Below are 21,051 nucleotides of genomic sequence, written 5' to 3' on the forward strand. Positions count from 1 at the left end.
AAGTTTTTGTTGAAACTTTCTTAAGTAGCAGCAGACGTTAGCTAAGCTCTATATAAACACAGGAAGCATGTCAGTATTTGCCAAATGTAAATGGGATAAAGTTTATGTAGGAAATGTCAAGCCTATAATAAGAGTGTTACAAGTAACAGCCAGGGCGGAGTTGCTTCATTAAAGTTCTTTGTGTTAATTACCCCCTTTCCTCTTCTCATTCCACTACACATTTGACCTACTGAAGCCATGCAGTAGATGCAAAGCTTCTTCATATCTCCTCCACTGCACTCATCTTTAATATATTCTCAGCTAATGAAGATGATCCTTTATCCCCTTTTTGCCCTTCTCACCCTTCCAGCTACATGAGGAGCAGTGTTCTGTATACAGTACCTGCCCTGTCTCTGTTTTTTCACTGCACCACTTCCCTAAGTCAATCATGCACTTGTCCTGGAGGGCTGGGTCAAGCTTCACATCCATGGCACGCTGATGGAGGATTCTCTGGACCTCTGCTCTGCACTCTCGTGACAGCTGCAAAGAGTCGAAAGAGCCTTTAGCATACAGAGTCTCCAAATCAACACAATACAAACTATGCTGTCAGGTAAAGTAGTGAGAATGACCATGAGTGCCCATCAGCAATCCCAAAAAAGCACAGAAGTCTTGTAATGCTCAGCACAGGCCTGCTGGGTCCCCCATAAGCGATTCAGGCTCCAAAAGAATAATTTAGTTTGGATGGAGGGTCCTTTCATTCCACCAAGTTTTATATTCTTAAACCTTCACTTTGCTTTAGAAATGAGACGTCAAAGCAGGTCCCTAGATCATCTGCTGCAGTGCCCCCTTGGTTCAAAGGCACAGACTGTTTCTGGACAAGTCAGAACAGTTCATACCCTCAATACCAAAAGGGAAGCCCAGAACAAGACAATATAGACCAGCTGTAATTTCTTCTCAGCAATCCCTACTGCCACACATCAGAGTCAGCATTTGCAAGACTGTGGAAGAAACCAGTTGTATAAAATCGAGAGATACTGGTATGGTGCTTGTCAGACCTAAATGCACTGGACAAAGCTGAAAACTTCATACATTTAAAAACTGCAAACCACTGCAAATCACCTAAGAGTTTGTGCAACAGCACTGGGTGAGTTTGTTTTCAAAGGCTAAATTTCAAAATTACAACTGCTCCCTTAGTCTTTTTTTCCACAAGAAAAAATAAAAAATTCAAAAGTCTTTTCTTCTCTAATAGATAATTTGCAGGGGGGCTATTGTTTTCTTTGGTCAGCACAAACATAAAACCAAATTAAAATAGTCTCAACTCAGCAGAATAAGAAACTGCATTAAAAAAATATTCCTTAAAGAAAGATGCTTTCAATCAATACTTGACCTCTGCCACAAAAGATGTTTTTAATCAAGCTGCAGAAATTAATCTGTAAGTCAGGAAATTGTATAAATCCACCAGCTCCTAGGGGCTGGGCACACCACAGTGCCAGAAGAAATGGAACAGAGTACCCAGCTGCTTTCAGGGGAGTGCCTTGACAAAGGCACGAGAGGGTAGCAAACTTGGGAAGAGTAGCTCTGAACCAAACAAATGTGATGATGGTGGATCTGAAAGGCAGCAAGTCAGATCCCTAGTGTCTTCTTCAAAGCCAGCATAAGCGCATTCACCCACACAGTATTTTCCAAAGAACTGAAAAGGTGCTTTATATCGATAGAAATAATCTAATGCGATATAATCTGAAGTTGTACTCCAATCAAAATTTAACTAGAAATAGCCTAGGAAAGCTGGGCTTGGAACTCCTCTTTGCATAAAACCAATTTTGCTGCTATGCTAGCTATCCACAAGGAACCACATTCCTCTGGAAAGACAAGGGAGAGGACTTGCAGTGTGTCTAAACAGACATACACCAGCTGTTGTCAACACGGTTTCCCCTGCAGGCAACTGTCACATCTTAATGTTGGCTATTTTGTCTTACCAGAACAGACACCTTCAAGAAAACACACTTCAAGAGCTGGGCATCTGAAGCAGTGCAAGTATGACCTACAGGTAAATGTTTTTAAGTAACCTTTGTGAGTTCTTGCAGTTTTAACACAGTGTGTCCAACTTCCAAACATATGTGCAGCTTTTCTGTCAAAGAAAAAGGGGAGCACTTACCCTCCTTCCCTGTTCCTCTGTGCGGTATGCATGCCTGTACAAGCAGGAGAAAACAGCCCCCGGAGGCATCAGCTCACTAGTCTCATTCCAGCCGTGGGTATGGCAGAGACGGGAGGCATCTCCCTGACACTTGCGGTAAAGGACTGTATCCAATCTGCAATGAAAAGTTATCGCTAGCATTTTATTCAAACCTTTAACGGTTTTCATATTCCTAAATGCTTTTGAGGCAGAAAAATCCACTCAAGTTTCATACATCACTACATCATTCAGCAGCAGTGTCTAACCAACTGCCCAGAGAAGCTGTGGCTGCCCCATCCCTGGCAGTGTTTAAAGCCAGGCTGGACGGGGCCTGGAGCTACCTGCTCTAGTAGAAGGCATCCTGCCTGTGGCAGGGGGTTGAAACTGGATGAACTTTAAGGTCCCTTCCAACCCACACGAGTTCAGGATTCTACCTCAATCAACAGGTGGCAAAATGCCTGTCACTGCATTTGGAGTCAACGCCCTAATCCTGCAAACAAATTTTGGAAGATCTTTTATTACAGATTAAATCTTCTAGAATTCTCTTCTGCAGCTTGCCAGCCAAATGCTGACACATGAACAAAGACATCATCTATGGGATGTCCTAAGGTAGCAGTAAGACAGGTATGTGTCATGTTTTCATTGTGTAAATACTTGTGTGTGCTTTGTACCGATGCCATTTTAAAAAGCCAGTTTCATAAAAATCTGAGATAAATTATTGGGCTCACTAAAGACTCGGCATCCCTTGCTTTTGCATACAAGAAAATTGCAAGTGCAGATCTTTTAAGACGATGTCTAATTACATTAAAGCTAGGTGAGATATTGCCAAATATCCAGAACAGATACTTTGGATTTCTGCAACACTTTAGAAAGCAAGCATCAACTGATATAATCAGACACAGTTATACAGATAACAATAAAAACAGTAAGAAAACAATTCCTACTTCATGCATCAGTTCTAGGTACACAGTTAATAAAACAGCTTTTATAAGCCAGTTGTAGGGAACAGTGCTTAAACAAGAAAGATGAGTTAATGTTGCCCTGCCTGCAATATGAATTACAATTATCTTTCCTTTCAGAAAAACACAAACACCCAATCTTCCTTGTTCTAATCACTTAAGTTTGGCTCAAGCAATGAATTATGCTGGGAACATGGTACAGCCAGGAGAACTAGCAATGAAGGGAAACAGGAAGAGGAGGAAAATTTGCTTACCTATGGAGACAGTTATTGAGATGAATAAATAAACAGCCACAAAGCCCTAAGCTCTCTCTTCCATAAAGCCCAAGGTATTTCAAAAGCAGAAGGTTCACAGAGCATGTCAGCTCCTAAGTACTGGCAGTGCTGCCTTGCAGATACAGCTGTGAGTCAGATTTTCTTAGTGTTTGACTTGAATACCCTATGCAGTAACTGAAGCCCATGACTTCCTGCCTTACACTCCTTGTGGTCACCAAGAACAGTTATTCTACTTCTTGCAGTAACCCCATTTCATGTACCTTACTTCCTCACCTCTCAGTCTTCAGAAGAAAAGCCGAACACTTATTCTTTCCTCACCAGCTATGTTTTATCAAACTTATACTCTTGTCTTAACCCACAGAGATACAAGGAGGTCTGTATATATATAAAACTGCAGATTTTTTTATGAGAAAGTTTGACAAGCAGTGCTCTAAAGGGATTTATGTCTGTTCTACAGGCTGTAATCACACCTAGAGAATTTGAAAAAAAAGGCAGAAATGGAAGCAGGGAGCCTTTCGCACAGTGCCTTTTTATTACACTTAGTAGCTTGGTTTTCTGAAGTCCCATATTGTAGCACTCAGAGCAGACAAAACTGATAAAACACAACCTTTAACTTCAGTATGGCCAGAGCAAATTCTTTTAATTAAGGATGCAGGGGATGTCAGAGCTCAAACCTGACCATTTTTAGGGTTGCATGATTTACAAGTGAGTATCTGATTTAAGTGGGCTTCACACTTTCTAAACATCTTTTGCTTCTGCTGTTCTAGACACACATTAATGCCCTACAGACCTGGCATCCTTGAAAGTCTTCTTTTGAACAAGCATAAGCTGTATGGTTTTCCATGGAACTACTAATGCATACAAACATTACAAGCATCAAGGGAGGATAAATCTTGTTTTACAGTACTCACTTCCAGTCACGAGATATGAAATACTGGAGCTCCAGGAGCCTATGCTCACAGTCCTCTACCATCTTCTCAGTATACAAGTGCTCCATCAGGCAAGACAGAATCCTGCAAACAGAAGAAAGCAGATAGGCAACAGACTGTTATAATCAAACTGAGCTTCCTTGTAACACTTGGCGTTGCCAAATCAGCCTTTCCACTGAGCCACAGATAAGATGTAGAAACACCATGAAGATCTTTCTCTTCCTTCAAAAAGATTACATCTAAAAGAACTGTATACCACATTTATACCCTCTTAAATTCCATTGGTTTAATTATCTCAGCAAGTCTGATAAACCACAACATTGTAAGGAAGGTTCTATATGAAGTCTGGCTGAGGAGACAGTAGGTATCAGACCTAAAGATAAAGGAGACAACCGACTCTGTAGTATGAGTTTGCTCAATTGGCCTTTCAAGGCTTGTTACTTCTCTTTGTGATATTGCTCAAGACAGAGCTCGGTTAGCACCTCCAACTCTGTATGAATTGCTAGTTTGGAGTCTACCAGTTCTGGAAAAGTTTTAGTATGTATACTGGTGAAACACACAACTTCCATGGGTGCCCAAGAGAAACCAAAATCTGTTGTAACCCAGAGCCACCTACATCGGGTCTCCAGATCGTATGTGCTTGCAGGCAGTCTGGATCACTGACTCGCAGGCCTCGTTCAGTGCTCGGTCAATACGGTAATCTGCGCCAGGGTCAGTTTCTTGAATCAGTGTTTGAAGCTGGGAGAAACAAATTGCGGACAAGAAAACAAATTACCAAAATTATCAGAACAAGAGTTCCTGCAACCTCACAGCATGGCAATACTATGCCAATAACAACACTACCAGGTGTGGCCTCTGCTTGACAGTTGTTTATTTGAAGTGCTTGTACTGCAAGCTCGATTGCCAGACATGGTAATCAGGGTTCAGCAGTGCTGGACTCCCATTACAAAGTAGCCCAGGAACACAGCATGAGACCAGTTGCATGCTGAAGGTCAACTGTAAACGTGGACCACCTACACACTGATTTACAAAACAGACCTGTTAAAAATCTGACTACTGTATTTTTGATCCATCTTATGCTATGGCGGCAACTTCATCCTGTAAGGCTGACGGTACCAAATTTGTCATATTTTAAGGGAAATTATCTACAACTGAAACCCAAATCAATCTTTGAAGACCAGCTGTCTAACTACAAACAAACCTTAAAACAGTTTTTTTAATTGCCTGGAGAGGTCGCATAAGTTTTACTGAAATACTGGATAAAAGGTCCTGTTCTGCTGCCACAAGAAGTAGTGTTTCCTCAGGGATGCTTGCTCAAGCTTTTGGAAGCAAGGTCAACCACAGTCTGGTCTTTAGTACACTATTTTTTTTAATTTATATATATACATACATACACACACACACACACACATATATATATATGTGTGTAAATTAAGAGCAGGGCATCAGGTTTTATCTGCTTAAGAGTGTCATGGGTTCAGCAGTAACAGTCATTTTTTCTCCTTCTTGGTAGCTGGTGCAGTGCTGTGTTTTGACTTTCGGGCTGAGAACGGTTGCTGATAGCAAGCATGCTTTGAGTTACTGCTCAAATGTTTGGTTTTGTCCAAGGCCTTTTCTGAGCTCATGCTCTGCCAGGGAGGGGGGGAAGCCGGGAGGAAGGAGAGATAGGACACCTGACCCAGGCTAGCCAAAGAGGTATTCCATACCACAGCATGTCATGCTCAGGGAGGTAACTGGAGTTGGCCAGAAGGGGGGGAGTTAGCTCTCTTCCGGGTTGGGCTTGTTTCGGCAGGTGGTATCATATTCTCTCTCCTTGTTATTTCCTTTATCATTGTTTTTATTAGTGGTAGCAGTAGTGATTTGTGTTATACCTTAGTTACTGGATTGGTTTTTATCTCAACCTGTGGGAGTTACTTTCCTTCAGTTCTCCTCCCAATCCCTCAGGGAGTGGGGAGGTGGGGGGAAAAGGAGTGTGTGGTGCTGTGGGAGACTGAGGTGGGGTTTTAAACCATGCAAGCTGTGTGACTTGGTTTTAAACCACGACAAAGAGAAGTAACAGTATAAGTGAAAGATGAAAACAAAAACTTCCCAAAGATTTAGAGAGCAGGTTGCCAACTTGAAGCTGTGACATCCCAGCAGCCCTTCCTTTGTGACTTCCAAATCCTTTCAACTGTGCAGGTGAATACAGTATGAACAGTTTCATCATGGCTTTTCTAGTTGCAAAAGTTATTCTGATTGAAGCTTCAGAAAAATAACTGTCTCTTATTAATAAGGAAACCTAATTTAACATCCACAGCACTAAGTTTCAAAGTCCCTGGCATCTGAACATTGGTTTGGGAAATACCTACTAGGAGAGGGAAAGGGAATTCAGGTAAATCTCAATCTATAGTTTTCTGGTGCATAAGTCAACCCCATTACATCTGCCACCAAGCTGTGAATTCCCAAAGACTGACATAGGGCAGACTGGTACCATCACTTGACAGGAAAACATTTGTAGCTGACAAATTTGGAGCCAAAAAAAAAAACCAAACAAAAAAAAAAAAAACCAAAAACCCCACCAAAAACCAACAACCCCCCCCCCCCCCAACAAACAAAAAACAAAAAAAAACAGAAAAAACACCCCCCCCAAAAAAAAACAACCAAAAAAAAAAAAAAAGAAAAACCAAAAGTAAGACAGAGATTGCTTAGAAAGCAGCTGAACTCCAGCATCAAATGGTCTACACTGCTAACATCCTGACACACTTAATTTCTGTTCCTTCCAACTCAAACCATTCTGGGATTCTATGAAGTGGTATGTTCTTTACAAACTTTGTAAGGGCAGTGGGAGAAGGAAAAGAATCCATCTGCTCTGCTGGTGTACACACAAAGCCTGCATACAATAGAGGCCAATACTCAGCACATAAAATGATAGCATCTGGTGTCAGATGTTTACATATAAAAAGGGATCAAGTACCATTAAGGGAATAACTCCTTCAAGGACCAATGGATGAATAAAACCTCAAGCCTGACACTTTCTTACATACACAGCTTAAATAAACTGACCAGAGCACTATGTAGGCAGGATTCTTCCAAAGATCTCAACTGCTATTTTTGTAGCTACCAAGTGGAAGAGGCCAAAGCACACCATGGACATCAGCTTGGAAACATCAGATCACCTCCCAGTTCTCCTTGTCCTGTTTTGGGCACTACTGCATGATTTCCAGTCCTGATTCTCAATCATGTGCAAGATGTGCAGCAGCAACCCAACTGCCCTGTCTACAGGAACAAGGATAAAACTCAGCACCATTGCTAAAAGTGAAGGCTTTATAGGATTTTCCCCCCCTCCCACAACAAACCCTTGCAAGCTGAAAAGCAGTTGGATAAACTTTATAATGCTCTGAACCTTTATTCTGACACGCAGATAAATTGACAACTATCAATTTATGAGCTGCATTAGAAATGGAATGCAGAAATAACAGCACTTTTAGTAGTGATTATAGTTTTACATGCTTAAGGGACTGAAGAGAAAAAAAGAAGAAAAAACCAGATGAAACCTGAGCAACATAAAAACCACGTATTTCAAAAACAGTTTGCCAGCAGCTCTAGTATAAAGTATTACTTGCACTAAGCAACTCTACAGGTGCCAAAAACTGCCAGTGCAGCTGTAGACCTTTTTAAGGGCTGATGCTCACAAAATCCAGGGACTTGCATATCTGCTGCTGGATGACCTACAGCACCACACAGGATCTCCATCTTCAGAGAACAGCATAGCAATGATATTTGCAGAAGACCATTTAATGACTGGAATGTATCCAAGTTGTATATGCATCCCCAAAGCAAAGAGCAGCCTGTTATACACAGGAAAACATGCTCCAGAAGTAGTACCTCCTTCTGTTAATATTTTTTCCTTAATAAAATGCACGCCCCCATAGAAGTACATCCATAGTACAAATAATAGGGGCCTTATCCTATGAGCAGGAAGCTCATTCTAACACAATAAATCAAAACAGAACAAACCCAGCAACAGCTGAGGCAGCCATTACTGTTAAACACAAAAATGCAAACAATAAATGATTTAGTACCTCAGAAGCTGTAGGCAGCTATACAATAGCACCATGCCAGTCCTCAGGAACCCGGAACACTGGAAGGTTTAGCCTATTCTTGAAATCATCTATTTCCTCTTTCCCATAAAAATACTGACAAACCAATCATATTGTATAAAATCAACACCTAATTTGCTATATTTTGCACAGAGAATAGAACAAAGTTCATTTAATGTGGAAGGGGACTCATGGACAATCCCTGCTATTGTATCAACTTACTGTACAAAAACAAAGCAGCAGCCTAGGTATAAGAGAACTGATAAAATTAACCCTATAGATTTCTACAGACAAGATTTTCCTCCTGAAGTGTGAAATCTCATCTGTCTTTTAGGGTCCCTTGCCTTGACTTTTGACTTGTTCGGAACACGCACTTCATGATCAGGAAGTTGTTCCCAAAATGAGCTGATCTTCTGGCAATTTGCAGTTAATCAAGTTGTGAGGCAGCAAGTTCAATTCTGTATTTAAATAGAAATAAGTGTCCAGCCCTTCACATGAACACTGCACAGCATAAGTCATGCACTATAGCTCACCGCAGAAATGACTCAAACTGCACCAATCTGAGCCCTGCAGCTGCACCAGCACACCTGGTATTTATGCAGAAATAAGCTCTACCACAAAAGCACCCTGTGCCTTACAAAAATTTAAACAGATATTCATTTATCTTTGATTACATACACAAACCAGCAATGTTTCAGGCTAAGGCTTTAAGCACCACTGTCACTGAAAATGGACTATGGTGGTTCTGTGTATTGCAGGAGGTGAAGAGCATACATCTCCCTGCATTCCTGCAAGGGCACTAACACTCCCTAGCCATTTTTGGCATTGATGTCACTTTTCCAAGCTACAGGCCATTAAAAGCAGGTATTAAGTACAAAAAAAAAAATCCCACTAAAAATCACTCATGGTTTTGAACAAACACTTATTTAGTGTTTTCAATTTAAAGAGACTACAAATAGGATGCACCTGAGCTAAAATGTATGTTGAAAAAAAGAAAAACTATCCTATTTTAAAAAGGTATTTTGGAGAAAAACATTTCCTCTGGAGGCTACAATGATGACAACATGCAGCAGTACATTGCACCTACCTGCCCAAAAGTCCCATCTCCATCATTTAAGCTTAACAAGATAGCAAAAATAAAACTGAATGGAAAGATGCTTTGATAAGATTTAGTGCACTTCCAAGGACAGGGCATAAGGGGAAAAGGGAAGGAGACAGAATGTTTTAAAACTTATTAAAAAAGCAAGTTTTGCTACATCTTGCACCAAAGAGAGAATTCCATGACTTAAGAGCTGCTGGAGAAGAACTACTGGAAAGCCAGTAAAAAATCCATAGCAAAACAATCCAAAATGTATTTTTTGAGGGGGAACACACACCCCATCCTGCCCCCCTCCCTTACTAATGTGTTGCTAGATATCAAGTTACACTTTCATACCACAACAGTTATTCAACTGCCTCCAAGATGCACTGGTACCCAGCATAGCCAGACTGCCTTTAGCATGGCAAGACAAAACGTTAACGGACAAATCTGCTTCTACCAACTGAGCAACCTAGAAAGGAAGCAACAGAAAAGCTGGAGTCCTCAGTACAGGAAAGATTTGGACATGTTGGAGAAGGTCCAGAGGAGGGACACAAAAATGACCAGAGGGCTGGAGCACCTCTCCCATGAGGAAAGGCTGAGAGAGTTGGAGTTGTTCAGCCTGGAGAAGACTCCAGGGAGACCTCATTGTGGCCTTACAGTGCCTATAAAAAGATGAGGAGAGACTTTTTAGCAGAGCCTGTTGTGACAGGATGAAGGGTAATGATTTTAAATTAAAAGAGGGAGACTGAGGCTGGATGTGAGGAAGAAATTTTGTATAATGAGAGTGGTAGAACACTGGCCCAAGTTGCCCAGAGAGGTGGTGGATGCCCCATCCCTGGAGACATTCAAGGGCAGGCTGGATGTGGTTCTGGGAAACCTGATCCAGTTGAAGATATCCCTGCTCATTGCAAGGGATTGGACTAGATGAGCTTTGAAGATCCCTCCCAACCCCAACCATTCTAGGATTCCACGATCTTACCGCCTGCTGGCAATTCAGGCCGACGTTTCCCTTTTCGCCCCGTACTACTTTCATCAGGCAATGCAGGGTGCGCCCCTTCCGGTGCAGACCAGAGCAGTGGTGCTCTATCTCCCCTCGACAGCTTAGGATGATTTCTGGGCTCAGTGAGAAGTCTTCCATGAGCATGCGCCGGTAATCCAACATTTCCCCCTGGCACTCGCTGCTCACTTGCCGACCTGAGCCAAGAGAACACATCATGATTCAGTATTAAGGCTCAGCAGAGGCCTCCTTGACCTATGCTATCATGCTGGAGGAAGAAGGATGATGTCCACACTCTGGGTAACATCAGAATGCAACAAACGTGCTAAACCAGATGTGCTGGGAATTAAACCAGTTGTTAGCATAGCACCATCATTTAACTAAAATATAGCCAGTCTATGGATTCAATATATAGTTTTAGTAAAGGATTCCTGAAAGATTAGAAGAACCTCATTTTGGATTTCATGTTATAGGAGCTGCTTCAGAAATTGCAGGTCAGCTTTTCCCTGTGTGCTCAAAAGACTCACTCTTCAAGTGGAAGTTACGTTTGGTAACTTACCAGCTTGGCGTGCAACTGGGCAAAGGGTTTGTCTGGACAGCAGGTTGGAACATTTTCTCCGAGGATAAAGTTTTCTAGAGCAACAGCACATACTTTCTCAAGAAGCCAAGAATCAGAATAGAATATGTTACCAAGAGTACATACAGAATATCTAACCCACTGTTTGCACAGAAATCTAGCTTTAATAAATGCTTAGACCTGCTATAAGCTTTCCTACTGTCTCCATGGAGACAATTTGGTTTTCCTTTTAATCAAAACAGGTTGGCTTTTCTCCTATGCCTTTTTTGGCTTTTTCCTAGCCCCTATCACAAGTGTGTACAATGCCTGATGCAACAGAGGTCCTACATCCCAACAGGGGCTCCCAGGCATTATAATACAGACACATGGAGGTGGGTGGAATAACAAGTGTTCCTCCCAGGCTATGCTTCTACATAAGCCACATGCTGGACAATCCACTCCACTGTAAAGTAGAAATTCATAACTGAAGTAGAAATTCATAACTGAACAGCAGTTTTCTGCATGTAATTCAGGAACACACTTGCCCTACTGCAGGGAGAAGGGAAAAAAACCACCCACAATTCTTCCACAAACAGGACACATCATTTCCACATCAGTCAGAAGCAATGAGTTATTCAAACTCAAAATGCACAGATTGCTTATAGCATTACAGCCTTTCCCTCCCGTGACAGAGGCACTGCAGCATGCAGCCCTGCTGCTGCATCGCAACTGCTCAGTTGCACCCCAAGGGGAAAAAAAACAAACAACTCTGTAGTGCAGATTAGTGGCTGTAACATGTCATTTCACATCTTCTGCTAATTTCAGAGAACCTTTAGCATAGGTCCTGCTGCATAGGGCCTTCTAATGCCTTTGGGACAGCCACTATTGTTATGACATCTCCAGCTTTCACTAACTTACATGAACAAAAATATTCTCACACTTACCTTCCTTCTATACAGGAAAAAAATAGGGTTAAAGAAAGTAAGACATTTACCCAAACTGCTGAAGTGCAAGGAGAGAACATCACTTACAAGAGGCAGAGGACTGAGTACCCCTGGCTTCCCAGGAGTGATGATAAACAGGTTGTCTATCCCGTGTTTTATCCCAATAGCATATTTAATGCTTACTACATAAAGGAGGAAAAAAGCTCCTTGAATTCATGGTGAATAGAAGGATTTGCAATTACACACCCAAGTGGGATTTGATATTCCGCATTTTAAACTTGTCTACACAATAGCAGTCAGCACCACAGATTTACTCAGCTATTCTGATCTGTACAACAGCAGTGATTAAAGCCTCATGATGAGTAAACTTGTCACTGAACCAAAGTTTGGAGGTTGCTTGGAGGAGAATACTGTAATTGATTGTTGAAGCTGAAGGCCCAGGAGAAACTCTTAAAATCCAGGTCCCAGCAAGCTGCATCTCTCTTGATTAAACTCCACTTACCTCTGTGCACTGCAGACTCCAAACACATCAACAGGTAGGAAAGTCTGGCTTCGCGAGACCGGGGCAGGTTCTCCACGTTACAGCGGTACTTCTTCAGATCACTTTTACAGGACTTTGCCAGCGAGTAACTGACTTTGTAGTCTTGGGCAATCAGCTTCTGGCGGGTGGTCAGCGCATCACGACACTGCAGGAGACACATTGGGATGGCTGGATGAGCTTCCACATAGTGGAAGAGAGTCAGATCTGCTATATTTTCAAGTTGCTTTAAAATTCATACACTTAAGTGGGACTGCAGTTAAATTTCATTTGTCTCATAGAGACAATGCACACTGAAGTCAACAGATCAATGGTTTTAAAGGCAGCAGCTCTCTGCAGAGCTCTTCTTGAAACTGCACATTCATGCAGCAATCTGGGAGAGCTCTGGCCGTAAGTGTGACTCACTCTCAGGAACTAGCATCAGTTGCTGATGCTCATCCCAGCTGTGGTCTGTGCTCACCCCATGCCCTTAAGAAACAACTTTTTCCAGTCACATTGACAAACTAGCATGTTCTTTGGATTTGTTCTGCAATGTGCCCAACAGATGATAGTAGATAAAACAGCCTAACCATGGGAATTTCTAGGAATCTTCCACAAATGGCGAGGCTCACAAGGATGCACTATGCCCAAACCCAAGCCCAGCAAGTGCAAGAACAGCCTTTTAAATTTCATCCCAAAATGGGCCTGCTACACTTAGTAGCTTTTGGTTTAAATTACACAAAAATTAAATCTGATGGTGGCATATAATTCAGAATACCTCAAGCAAATTCGTCCCTTCATGGCCTATTCGAAAGGAAGGAAAATTGTGCCTGTGTAGGGTGGGGAAGGCAGGGAGCAATTATGGCACAAGGATCAGATAAGCCCTACAGAGCCCTCTGCAATTCCTTACATAAAGTTTTATGACTTTTCTCCCCCTTCTTCCCATACCTACTCCAGGACCTGGAAAGCCCTACCCCAAGATACTCCAATCCCCTCCCTCATGCTCCCATTGATGTGCCATTGACTGAGCTCTTAGGACTAGAGAGACTTAAAGCTCCTGACAGAGGGAGATACAGGCTCATAGATACCTCATCCCCCACAGCAGGGGAAGATTGCATACACCAGGGATTACACAAAGCAAGTCACCCACCAGGCGGCTATTGTTGGCTACATGTGTCTGCAGCAGCCAATACCATCAGCAAGGAGGGACTTTTTACTGGGTAACAGCTCCTACAAAACTCGTGACTGCAGATGGTCCAACCTTGGCAGCTATAAGAGTGAGAACCAGATTTTGTGTTCCTCCTGCTCTCCAAACTCCACTTCTGCCACAGCTTCCTCTTAACATCATTCATTCCTATCCTAGATGGTCATGGAAAAGACCCCTCAAAAGCCATGTACAAACATAACGAGGCTAAGCAAAAATAAAAGTCCATTTCAGTCATACGCTTGTATAAAATGAGGCTTTGTTTCAAGTTCTCAGGGATTACTCTCGGTTTTGAATTTGTTAATTGGAACCAAGCTTTCAGATAGCTAAAGCATTTAAAGAAAAGGAAATCGATCTGAGGCCTCCAGGCCTCCGCATCAGGCTCCTTCAGCAGAGCTTTTCTGAGGACAGCTTCACAGATATCCATATTGATATCCTTTCAGACAGATGATATAAATTCACATAATCCCAAACACCAAGATGGTGGTTCTGAAATCACTGACAGCATTGTTGCCTTCCTAGAACACCTGCACCAATACAAACTCCTTTTGGGCCTGGTTTTCCAGAACAATTTTTTAATTGTCAAAAAACGCATCTTCAGGAAAAACACTAGCAACTGAATTGTGCATCTTTCCTACAGAATTTACTGCTTCATAGTTTCATAGCCTTGGGGGGGTGGGATGGGGACAGGGTCAGGGAAGATAAAAAAAGTGAACCTCACAGAGCTTTCTGTGCTGAGGAACTTGGGCATTTTGTTTCTAATCTGTATGTTATGACAGCATTTATCCAAGGCTTACCGCAGCATGATGTGACTTCTACTTTAAGCACTCAGTTACAGTGCTACTACTTGAGCTCCACATCTACCTTTGCAAATCACCCACCCAAAAGCTTTATTTAAATACTTAATTTTAAAGGCTATAACCTGCGTAAAATTAATTCAAGCCAGCAGCACATAGCTGAAAACATAAACACATCAAAGTCAAAGCATCTGTTAAAGCAGTCATCCAGCCACATAGATGATGGATTTTCCTCAATACTAGGAAAGAATAATGTAGCCCAGACTGATGAATGATTTGAAGATTTCTGTATTAGGGTTGTCTCACCAAGACAGAGACAGATACCTACCTTTTCACTCATTGATTCTTCAAACTTGTGATTAAAGAGGCACTTGTAGACTCTACCTTCCCCAGCCTGAGTCTGTGAAACAGAACAGCAACATTTATCATTAAACAGAAGACTTGTAATGCATAACAAGCACGTTAAACCACTACTAAGAGATTTTTTAAAAAATAAAAATATATTAAAGTTAACATTTCAAATGGCAGGGACAGCTTCTACAATTTTTTAAAAAAATTTTTACTGTATTAAAAAAAAAAGTGGTTATGTTCATCACCTTTTTAGTAAGAACATGCTCAGCTGATACAAGCTAATTCATACTGAACAATGCAGCTTTCCAGCTCCAGGCATAAGGAATGATGCAAACAGTGAGGCCAGGCTTAACCTTTTGCAACAGCTCACCACTGCAGAAGGGAGCAGTTACTTTTGCTGCTTCCTCCTCCCTTTTCAAGTCCTTCCACTCCCTGTTATCCCAGCTCTGATGCCCATTAAACCATATATGCCAATTCAGTTCACTTACCCACAGGAAATATCAATTGTTTGTTGGGTGAGTGAATTTAATACTGGATTTATTGTAAAGTGACAGCTAAAGGGTGTCTGCTTTCAGTATTACACCTTGCTCAGGCTCCGCTCTACCATTCCTTTCCTGCTTCCAATGGAGTTTTGTGGTTTTTTTAATGTATTACTGCAGAAGGGAATGTAAAAGGAAACTACTCACATTTTCACAAAATCGCTCTCTATCATCTCGACACGCAAAGTAGAGATGTCGGTCCAAATGGAAGTCATCAGAAGAGAGTTCAGCTACACGAAGAATTGCCTTCTTACACTGATCTGACACCTGAATTCGAGGATCAGTCTCCTCTGCCTCTTTTACTAAGCCTTTTTCCAGGCATGCCACCACCTCTCCTTGTGAGTGGGCATCCTATATGAGCAGAAAAAGATAATATGTGTTACCAAGTACACATACAATCCAGCGGGCTGTGATGATGAATAAGCACCACAAATTAAGCAACAAACAGTCTGTCTACACAGAGGCTTCCAGAAGTTCAGCCTAAATTGCATTTACATTCAGAGGAGGCAACAGTTAATATCTGTACTATCTACACATTTCATACATCATCCTACTGATGGTCACCATGAAATCCCCCCTCCAGTGCTCCGGGTTTGTTTTACTGTGATTATCACTGCTTAGCCATGCTGCTCAGAGAGGTTTATCAAAATGGTCAGGCTATCCTGAACCTGACACAGCTCTCTGCACCATGGCAACAGCATCACATTAGGAGCAAATGTGGGGGAGAAAAAAATCATAGCTCCTCCATGCTGAGGAAAGGCTTCAGTTTGGGTAGTGGTAACTGAGTGATGCTTACAAGGTCAAAAGTGAGCACTGACCACAGTACACTTCTCAGGGCCAATTCTTCCATTATGAGTATTAAAAAAATTCAAAGCATTCATGAGCAGATGAAGTCTCAGAGAAGGTAGTTCTGCTACACCACATTCACTGTCCTGCCAGCCTGAAGACAAGTCTGGACTACAAGAAGTGGCTGCCAACACACACAGAGAGCCTGTGCTTTGTATGGAAGCCCAGAAAAGACAAGGCAAAGCTGGCCAAAGCTCTGCTTAGCTTCCTACATCCTTTTTACATATTTAGAAAGGGAAGCATACCCCCTCTGTACCTCTCTAGAAGGTCTGATTCCTCTAATAAACAAGAACTCTTGTGGAACAGATTTCTCAAGGCTTCCGAAAGTTTTTCCTGTGAAAACAACCTTAATTTATGCTGCTCTGCTGTGAGAGGTTGTTGCTGCTAAAATTCTAGCAGACTACCTGAAGGCATACACAAGGCATGCTTATTTGCATCACCTGATTCCCTTAACCTGCAATTCACAGTAATCATGTAGGCAGCTCACTCTGCCAAAGTAGATTTATCCATTGCTGTTGCAGTCTCCATAAAATATGACCATGACTATGCAAAGCCACGCAACTCTTCGGAATCTTTCTGTTCCAACATGTCTCCTCAGGCAGGCAGCTTTTGATTCCTGTTTCAACTCTGCTATACTTGGACCACAAGCAGAATTAGATGATTACAGCATTGAAAACACAACCTGTAAGTATAATTGGTTTAAAAGGGCTAAAAGTAGTTTTCCCCCTTAAAAAAGGGAGAAACAAACAAACAAAAAAATCACAAACCCACGCACCGCAAAGCTCCTTATTTTTGTTTGCTTGTCTTTGAGTGGAAACTGGCCTGCTGCACATGCTGGCCAGACATCAGCATCTTTGAAGAAATATCATTATGTATCAACACTCCACTCAGGATTCAAACCAAAGGGAAACAAAGAGGTTTGCAGTATGATCACCACACTACTTAAAACTGCCATTTATCCATAACCATGCCAAACACAAATCCTGCTCTGCAAATCCTTGTGGTCTGTCACAGGCAGTAGTTACAGCTGAGGAGTTGGCAAGTATAGATGACTGAAGAAGCTGCTGAGAAAAATTCACAAGAAAAAAGAGGCTTATAAAAGGAGTAAACAAGGACAGGTGGCCTGGGATGAATACAGGGATGTTGTCAGGGTAGTTAGGGACCAAGTTAGGAAAGCTAAGGCTCAATTGGAGCTAAACTTGGCAAGGGATGTTAAAGATAATAGGAAGGGATTTTATAGGTATGTAGTGGCTAAAAAACAGACTAAGGACAATGTAGGCCCCTCCGGAAGCTTTCAGGAGAACTGGCTACACAGGACTTGGAGAAGGCTGAGGTTCTGAATGGCTTCTTTGCCTCGGTCTTCACTGGCAAAGGCTCTGACTGCAGCACCCAAGTCTTGGAAGGCAGATGCAGGGACTGTGAAAACCTAGACCTTGGGCCCACTGTAGGAGAGGATCTGGTTCAAGACCATCTTAAAAACCTGAATGTACACAAGTCCATGGGACCTGATGAAATCCATCCACGGGTCCTGAAGGAGCTGACGAATGAAGTTGCAAAGCCACTGGCCATCATATTTGAAAAATCATGGCAGTCAGGTGAAGTTCCCAACGACTGGAAAAAGGGAAATACAAGCCCCATTTTCAAGAAGGGGAAAATGGATGACCCGGGGAATTACAGACCAGTCAGTCTCACCTCTGTGCCTGGCAAAATCTGGGAGCAGATTCTCCTGGAAGGCATGCTAAGGCACATGAAAAACAACAAGGTGCTTGGTGACAGCCAGCATGGCTTTACTAAGGGGAAATCCTGCCTGACCAATTTGGTGGCCTTCTATGATGGGGCTACAAAAGTGATGGACAGGGGTAGAGCAGCTGACATCATCTACCTGGAGTTGTGCAAAGCATTCAACACTGTCCCACATGACATCCTTGTCTCTAAATTGGAGAGACATCAGTTTGAAAGGTGGACCACTCGGTGGATAAAGAACTGGCTGGATGGTCGCACTCAAAGAGTTGTGGTCAACGGTTCAATGTCTGGCTGGAGACCAGTAACAAGTGGTGTTCCTCAGGGATCAGTGTTGGGACCGGTCTTGTTTAATATTTTTGTCACTGACATGGACAGTGGGATTGAGTGTGCCCTCAGCAAGTTTGCAGATGACAACAAGCTGTGTGGTTCGGTTGATACGCTAGAGGGAAGGAATGCCATCCAGAGGGACCCTGACACACTTGTGAGGTGGACTGATGCCAGCCTTGTGAAGCTTAACCATGCCAAGTGCAAGGTCCTGCACCTGGGTCAGAGCAATCCCAGGCACAGCTACAGGTTGGGCAAAAAGGAAATTCATGGTAGTCCTGCGGAGAAGGACTTGGGGGTGTTGGTCAATGAGAAACTTAACATGAGCCAGCTTCAGTGTGCACTCACAGCCCAGAAACCCAACCGTATCCTGGGCTGCATCAAGAGGAGCATGACCAGCAGGTCAAAGGAGGTGATCCTGCCCCTCTACTCTGCTCTCGTGAGACCTCACTTGGAGGATTGTGTGCAGTTCTGGTGCCCTCAACATAAAAAGGACATGGAACTGTTGGAACAAGTCCAGGGGAGGGCCACGAGGATCAGGGGACTGAAGCACCTTCTGTATGAAGACAGGCTGAGAAAGTTGGGGCTGTTCAGCCTGGGGAAGGCTGCGTGGAGACCTCTTAGCAGCCTTCCAGTATCTGAAGGGGGCCTACAGGGATGCTGGGGAGGGACTATTCATTAGGGACTGTAGTGATAGGACAAGGGGTAATGGGTTGAAACTTAAACCAGCAGAGGTTTAGACTTGATATAAGGAAGAAATTCTTTACTGTAAGGGTGGTGAGGTACTGGAATGGGTTGCCCAGGGAGGTTGTGCATGCTCCATCCCTTGCAGTGTTCAAGACCAGGTTGGATGAAGCCCTGGGTGACATGGTTTAGTGTGAGGTGTCCCTGCCCATGGCAGGGGGGTTGGAACTAGATGATCTTGAGGTCCTTTCCAATCCTAAATATTCTATGATTCTATGAAAACAACCCTTTTTAAGCTACTCTGGTGGCTTTTGCTCCAGTCCAGTGAAGTTGCAGCTGGGAGGCAGGACAGACCATGATTACCCTCACTCACTAGCAGCCTCTCCTTGCACACCAGCAAGAAAGGCACAAGGTAGGCTTTTCTTGCTAGGAAAACCAGAAGTTTCCTAGTTTCTTGCAGCATGGGTCTCAAATCCTGGTCAGTCATATTATATATTAAAGGAAAGTTACTTCTAAGCATGTAATCAAAGCAGATTTCCATATGCTGGATCCTGAATGCTTACTACTGCATTTCAGGGACCCACCATGAAATGACCAATTTATTGCCTTACTCTGCAAATACAGTTTTTACATTTTGGTAGGTCATCTTGCAGCACTGGCTACTCTGCTGCCCTGTGTTATCGCAATTTCCAAACACATCAGTCTTAATAGAAATAGAAACACCCACACGTCAACACTGCTGGCTCCTGTCCTTCCCTTTCCTCCCACCTCCAAGCAGTGACACGTTTTCTTGCTACACCGTTAGTGTTCCTGTGCCCACCTGACACTGTTACTGACTGAATCTGGATTTGTTTTCAGACAGATCAGGCCCCTGAATGCTAGTGATAACTAGCTAAGCTATCTTAAGGAAGTCCTAGCTTTCAATTTCTTAACAAGTGCATGAAGGCAGCTATGCTACTGGCCAAACAGATTCTAGATGGGACTTTGCAAATGGTGGTTTAGAGAAATTATCTTTTCGGGCTTTAATTATAGACTAACACCGACTGCATTTAAGAATGTACAACCATAGAGTCTCTGACTGGTTTGGGTTGGAAAGGATCTTAAAACTTACGCAGTTCCAACCCCCTGCCACGGACAGGGACACCTTCCACTACATCAGGTTGCTCCAAGCCCCATCCAACCTGGCCTTGAACACTGGGAGGAATGGGGCAACCACAGTTTTGCTGGGCAACCTGTGTTAGGACCTCAGCACCCTCACAGGAAAGGACTTCTGCCTAAGAGCTCATCTCAATCTCCTCCCTTATCAATTTAAAGCCATGCCTCTTGTCCAGCACCTGAGGGCACTTTTCAAAAGCTCCTCTCCAGGTTTCTTGTAGCTGCTTTAGGCAATGTAAGCTGCTCCAAGGTGTCCCCGCAGCCTTCTGTTCTCCAGAATGAAGAAGCCCAGCTCTCTCTGTCTGTCCCTGAGCAGAGCTGCTCCAGCCCTCACAGCATCTCCATGGCCTCCTCTGAACTCACTCCAACAGCTCCATGTCCCTCTTGCATTTGCTGCCCCAGAGATGGAAGCAGAACTGCAGAGGGGGGTGTCTCCCCAGAGTGGAGCAGAAGGGAGAATCCCCTTCCTCAACCTCCACCCTGCAGATGTGTCAGGGTTCCATTTAGCACTCTACTTGGCTAACCTGGACACCAGAGTTGTGGGTATGGCTCTTAGACTAGCAAGTAGTTCAGCTCACACTTACATTGCTGTAAGACTGCACTAAGGAAACAGACTGAGCTGAACGTTAACACTTCTTCCCATTTAGGCTTATTTCCCCCTGTGTCTAGTAATTCCATGCAACTAGGGAAAAAGTGAGAGCAACTGTACTCAAAGCACTTCAGTATGGAAATTAAGGAAAGAAAACAATGGTCTCCTAATGTGTCTTTTTTTTGAATCTGAGAAATGCTATTATTTGGTAAAGTAGAACACCAGATGTTCAATTGACTTCATTATGGAAAATAATCTACTCCAGTTTGGACATGACTGCTAAACCTAGTACCTGGGTAACTACACACTATTTGCCAATTTGACACTGCT

The 21,051-nt window shown here is 43.0% G+C and overlaps 1 protein-coding gene across 1 annotated transcript in view; it reads right to left on the reverse strand.

The window, feature by feature from the left end:
* The window catches only part of GLG1 (golgi glycoprotein 1), a 91,885-nt gene that overhangs the window by 17,375 nt on the left and 53,459 nt on the right, over positions 1–21,051 (reverse strand). Inside the window, exons 5-12 of the mRNA XM_005152261.3 lie at positions 15,528–15,731; positions 14,819–14,890; positions 12,475–12,658; positions 10,455–10,669; positions 4,932–5,053; positions 4,298–4,399; positions 2,135–2,288; positions 382–519 (exon numbers count right to left, since the gene is read on the reverse strand). Coding sequence (XP_005152318.1) covers positions 382–519; positions 2,135–2,288; positions 4,298–4,399; positions 4,932–5,053; positions 10,455–10,669; positions 12,475–12,658; positions 14,819–14,890; positions 15,528–15,731 — 1,191 coding nt within the window. The remainder of the gene's footprint in view (positions 1–381; positions 520–2,134; positions 2,289–4,297; positions 4,400–4,931; positions 5,054–10,454; positions 10,670–12,474; positions 12,659–14,818; positions 14,891–15,527; positions 15,732–21,051) is intronic.

Source organism: Melopsittacus undulatus, chromosome Z (genome assembly GCF_012275295.1).
Source record: "Melopsittacus undulatus isolate bMelUnd1 chromosome Z, bMelUnd1.mat.Z, whole genome shotgun sequence".
Taxonomy (NCBI): Eukaryota; Metazoa; Chordata; class Aves; order Psittaciformes; family Psittaculidae; genus Melopsittacus; species Melopsittacus undulatus.